This window comes from Musca domestica, unplaced genomic scaffold (genome assembly GCF_030504385.1).
Source record: "Musca domestica strain aabys unplaced genomic scaffold, Musca_domestica.polishedcontigs.V.1.1 58, whole genome shotgun sequence".
Lineage (NCBI taxonomy): Eukaryota > Metazoa > Arthropoda > Insecta > Diptera > Muscidae > Musca > Musca domestica.
Genome location: NW_026712360.1, coordinates 5,075,011 through 5,079,414, shown reverse-complemented (window position 1 = coordinate 5,079,414; position 4,404 = coordinate 5,075,011). Strand labels below are relative to the sequence as shown.

Below are 4,404 nucleotides of genomic sequence, written 5' to 3'. Positions count from 1 at the left end.
ATGGGCTACTGGATTATATACGAAACTAGCCAATGCCTTAGAGAATATGTTTCTTAGAATCTGAAAAATTTTGCAATTGGTCCAAAACCTTTATTTGACATTAAGATATACAAAGTAACCCAGACAACTCGATTAAAAAAATATCAAGTCACTAAAGCCGGAGTGGGTCAGTATATGTAGACTATGCCTAACATAATTAACGCCCTATTATTGCCTTTGTTAGGTCTTACTTCACACATCTTTCAACTAAAATGGCTTGTTTATCTCTTTTTTCTCTTTCATATTGGAACAAACTTTAGTATATCTTACCTTTGCCGGTAACTCCAGATAGTTAATACCTCTCCCCCACACTGCTATAATAAACATAATTCTTGTAAATGTTTTTTTTTTTTATATTTTCTAGATATTTTTAAAAAATAACTTAAAATTATTTTATTTCTTTCCTTGCTTTTTTGTTTTCTATTACTTTTCTTAAAATTACTTAAAATCTATCATAAATCTATTTCAAAGTCCCCGCTGAACTCAGCAGCTTCTTGAGGTCCTCATCATTTTCAATGGCTTTTTGTACGGCCAACATAACCTGTGACTCCAACGGTGAGGTTTGATCATAGCCAATGGGGAAACGGCTGACTTTATTTGCCAATGCCAACAATTTGGGTTTGCTGGCCAAAAAATCTTCAATTTTCTTGGGTGGTATTTTAGTTACTCGGGCCAATTGTTTGACATGGGGTATCAACATTTTGGGTGTATTTAAATGGACCACATTTGATTCCACTGCTGGAGGGGGAGGGGCGGGAGTAGTTGTTGTGGTGGTGGTTGTAGATGTGGTACTCGTTGTTTCACGCCGAAGAGGCACTGGGTAGTTATATGGTATAACTGGTATATTGTTATTGTTGTCATTGCTAAAATCTTGTGCTTTCAGATCTTCCTTTTCCCCTTCAACCTTTTTACCCTGAATTGTCAGACGACTAACCTCATTGTATTCGGGATTTTGTTTGGCATTTTTATGCCACAAATTATTCAAATGCATAAACTTGGCAATACGTTCCCAAAGCCCCGGCTTGCTTTCTTTTAAATCATTCAGTTTCTTTAGAATTTTCGGAGCTTTGCGTGGTTTGGCTGTGGTGGTTGTAACCACTTCATCTTCTGAGCGCATTTCATAGTCATCAATGGAGTCGGCATCATTTATTACCACCAGTCCCTCATCGTTGATCTTTAAGGGTCCCTCAATGTCCCGCAAATTAATGGTTTCCCCCTCTTCATTATCATCATAATCGTCGTTGTCATCCTTATCAGAGCTATCGGTATAATCTGCCGACTCAATGTAGGCTTTCATCAAGGCCACACCCTGTTCATTGGCAGTTAGTTTCCTAATATATTCCAATGTCTCATGGGGACTGGAGGTACCCAAGAGTTGTCCCAATTCCGAGATACTGGGTATTTCATCTAGGCTTTTGAGTCCTAATTTATTTTGGGCAATATCCAAAAGTTCCCGAGGAAATTCATCATCCGTTACAAAGGGTACGGTATCGATTTTGAATTTATTGGAATTCTTTGGAGTGGGTTTTGGTGTTGTTGTTGTAGTGGTTGTGGTGCTAGTGGTTGATGTTGAAGAGGTCGTCGTGGTGGTGGTTGGAGCCTCTGTTGTTGTGGTGGTCGTCGTGCTTCGTGCCGCCTGAAACCTACTTTTAGGCCATGTATTTATGGAAATAATTTGACTTGGCGGTGGTGGTGGTATAATGTGATACCTTGGAAAGTGCTGCCACAGGGGAAAAGGTGGCGGTGGTGGTAATCTTAGCTTTGTGGGATAATTTAGGGAAACTTTATTCGGTTGCTGTGGTACTGGTGGAGTCTGTGCTGGTGCTACCAATTTATCGGTATCCACAATAACCGCACTGTCTTGCCCATAGAATTTTGGCACAAAAGCATAGCGAGCTTCGGCAAGCTTAAGCAGCAGCAATGACAAGCATAAACTCTGAAATTGAAAGAAAGGAAAAGGAATTATGAAATTTGTCGAATACAGTAATGAAATCTTAATTATTCTGCAAAAGACATGGATGATTTAAAATTGGAAATTAAGCAGTACATGCCGGGGCTAAATTTGTTATTTGATATTGAAATAATATAATTCTATTTTAGCTTGATTTACTTAAAAATTTCTGTAGAAATACCTAAATATCGAATGTTACAGATGAACACCAGGTTCTACTAAAAAAATGGTCATATGGAAATTGATTTCGATCGAACCTCTTTCGATCTAATGCAAGAATTTGGCCCCTTTATTCAAACATATTCAAACGTAGATATTATTCAAACGTAGATATTCAAAAATATACATATTTACGAAAATTGATCTGTTCGAGAACTGCAAAAGTGTAAAATTTTATTCTACGACAGCCGATTTTCGAAGAAAGTTGCCGAAATAGTAGGTTCTCGCAGGTACTGGAATAGAGTAAGCGTTCTTAAAATCTCTATATACAAATTTTTTTTTAATATTGTTGAAGTATTTTCAGAATATTTTGGTAATATTTCTAATATATTTTTTATTTCTTATATAAATTTTAAAAATGCAATATTTTCATATTTAAGATGATTTGTCTACAGTTATAATTTTTTTATTTAAAAATATTTCAAAATTTATTTCACTTATATTTACCTTTATAAACATGTTCGACACTTTTCCTACTATGTTCACAATTCCTAATTTTTTCCAAATTTAATTATATTTTTTCTCCGCTACTCCGCTCTTAGAACATCTCTATCTTCTTTGATGGCAGTTGAAGGACTACTGAATATTTTCGTTTTTCCAAAAATCTCTCAATGCTACCTTAAGCCATGTCTTTGGCATATTCATCATCAACGTTGGCGGCCACCATATGTGATAGACAGGCTGCCTATTTAACAGTCAGACAAGCAAGCATTCAGCCAGATCAATAGATTGATGGCGGCCGCACACATAATGACCTGAATTAGGGTTGTGCCCTTACGGCAAACCATTTCTTTTCTTCGTATTTCCCTTTTTTATAAATGAACTTAATTTTCTTTCTTTCTTCCACACCCACTCTCTTCAGACTAACGCTTGTTCACTCTTGCCACCAGCAACTCCTCCGTTTTCTTTTTTTGGGAATTGCCTTTTTGGAATTTTCTTCTCAAGGAAATGCTATCCATTTTAACACATCTTTTACACATTAATTTTATTGCTATGGCATTCGCTGCGCTTGTCCGTGTTTCTTGTTGTTGTTGCTGTTATTGTGGCTCAATTTATGGCTTGTAGTATTTAAAAATTCTTCTCTCGATCTCCCATTGGGTTTTCCAGCTAATAATCTTATAAAGATTTACAGGTAGGTCGACGACATCCACACCGAAGATAGATGCCCACATTTTATTTTCCTTTTCGAAGCGAGAACAAGATCGTTTCGTGTCAAGCACACGTTCGTTATGGCCTTATGAGGGTGGTATAAACAGTTCGTGGAAACCGCTAGGAATTCAGGGAAGAGATTAGAGAAAAAAATTGAAGAAATTCTAGAACTGGAGGAGATTTTCTTCGCAGGCTTAAAATATATTTTTCGAATACCATTGGCCACAAGGTGAAGAAGATTTGAAGAACTGCGTGGATTTGAATTTTAGGAATATTTTTGAAAGAATGAAATTTCTAATTTGTTTTAAAAATTGTTGATGAATATTAGGCAGCCATAATCATAGATTTTTTTAAATATTTTTAGAAATTATAGGAGCAGCTATAATAATGGATTTTATGATTTTTTTATGCATTTGTGTGTAACAGCCAAAAGAAAACGAGATGGACCCATAGTTCCTTATGATGATCTGCATAGAATCACATTCGGAATAGATTTATGCATGTCTGTCCGTCTGTCTATGTATTTTTGTAAACAAAGTACAGGTCGCATTTATTGCCCGATCCAGATGAAATTTTGCACAAATCATTGTTTTAACCCAAGGACGAACCCTATTGAAATTGGAGATAATCGGTCGAAATCTAGATATAGCTCCCATATATATCTTCGACCAATTTGCCTTTTATTGTGCACCAAGCGTGTAATATTTGCCCAAATGGGATGGAATTTTGCACATACGACCAAATTAGGCCTGAAAATAAATATGCCAAATTTTATCGAAATCGGTTCTGATATAGCTATAGCTACCATATGTATTATTCATCCGATTTGTTATTTTTGTCCTCCGCAGCCGTAATAAGCATTCTGTAACAACGATCTTTGGGAAATCATCATCAAATACTGCTTAGAAATATATTTCCCAAATGTAATCGGGATCGGTTTGGATTTGGATATAGCTCCCATATATATCTTTGTCCGATCTACCTTTGTTGTACACCAAACGTGTAATATTAGCCCAAATGGGATAGAATTTGGCACATACGATCAA

The 4,404-nt window shown here is 36.1% G+C and overlaps 1 protein-coding gene across 1 annotated transcript; it reads right to left on the bottom strand.

The window, feature by feature from the left end:
• Window positions 1-368: 368 nt before the first annotated feature.
• On the bottom strand, window positions 369-3,003 carry LOC101897856 (putative uncharacterized protein DDB_G0292292). Its single transcript, XM_011294637.3, has 2 exons — window positions 2,657-3,003; window positions 369-1,975 (listed from the first exon to the last, which is right to left on the bottom strand). Exons 1-2 carry the CDS (start codon window positions 2,666-2,668, stop codon window positions 500-502), a joined length of 1,488 nt encoding a protein of 495 aa, XP_011292939.1. The 5' UTR covers window positions 2,669-3,003; the 3' UTR covers window positions 369-499.
• Between the last annotated feature and the right edge of the window lie 1,401 nt (window positions 3,004-4,404).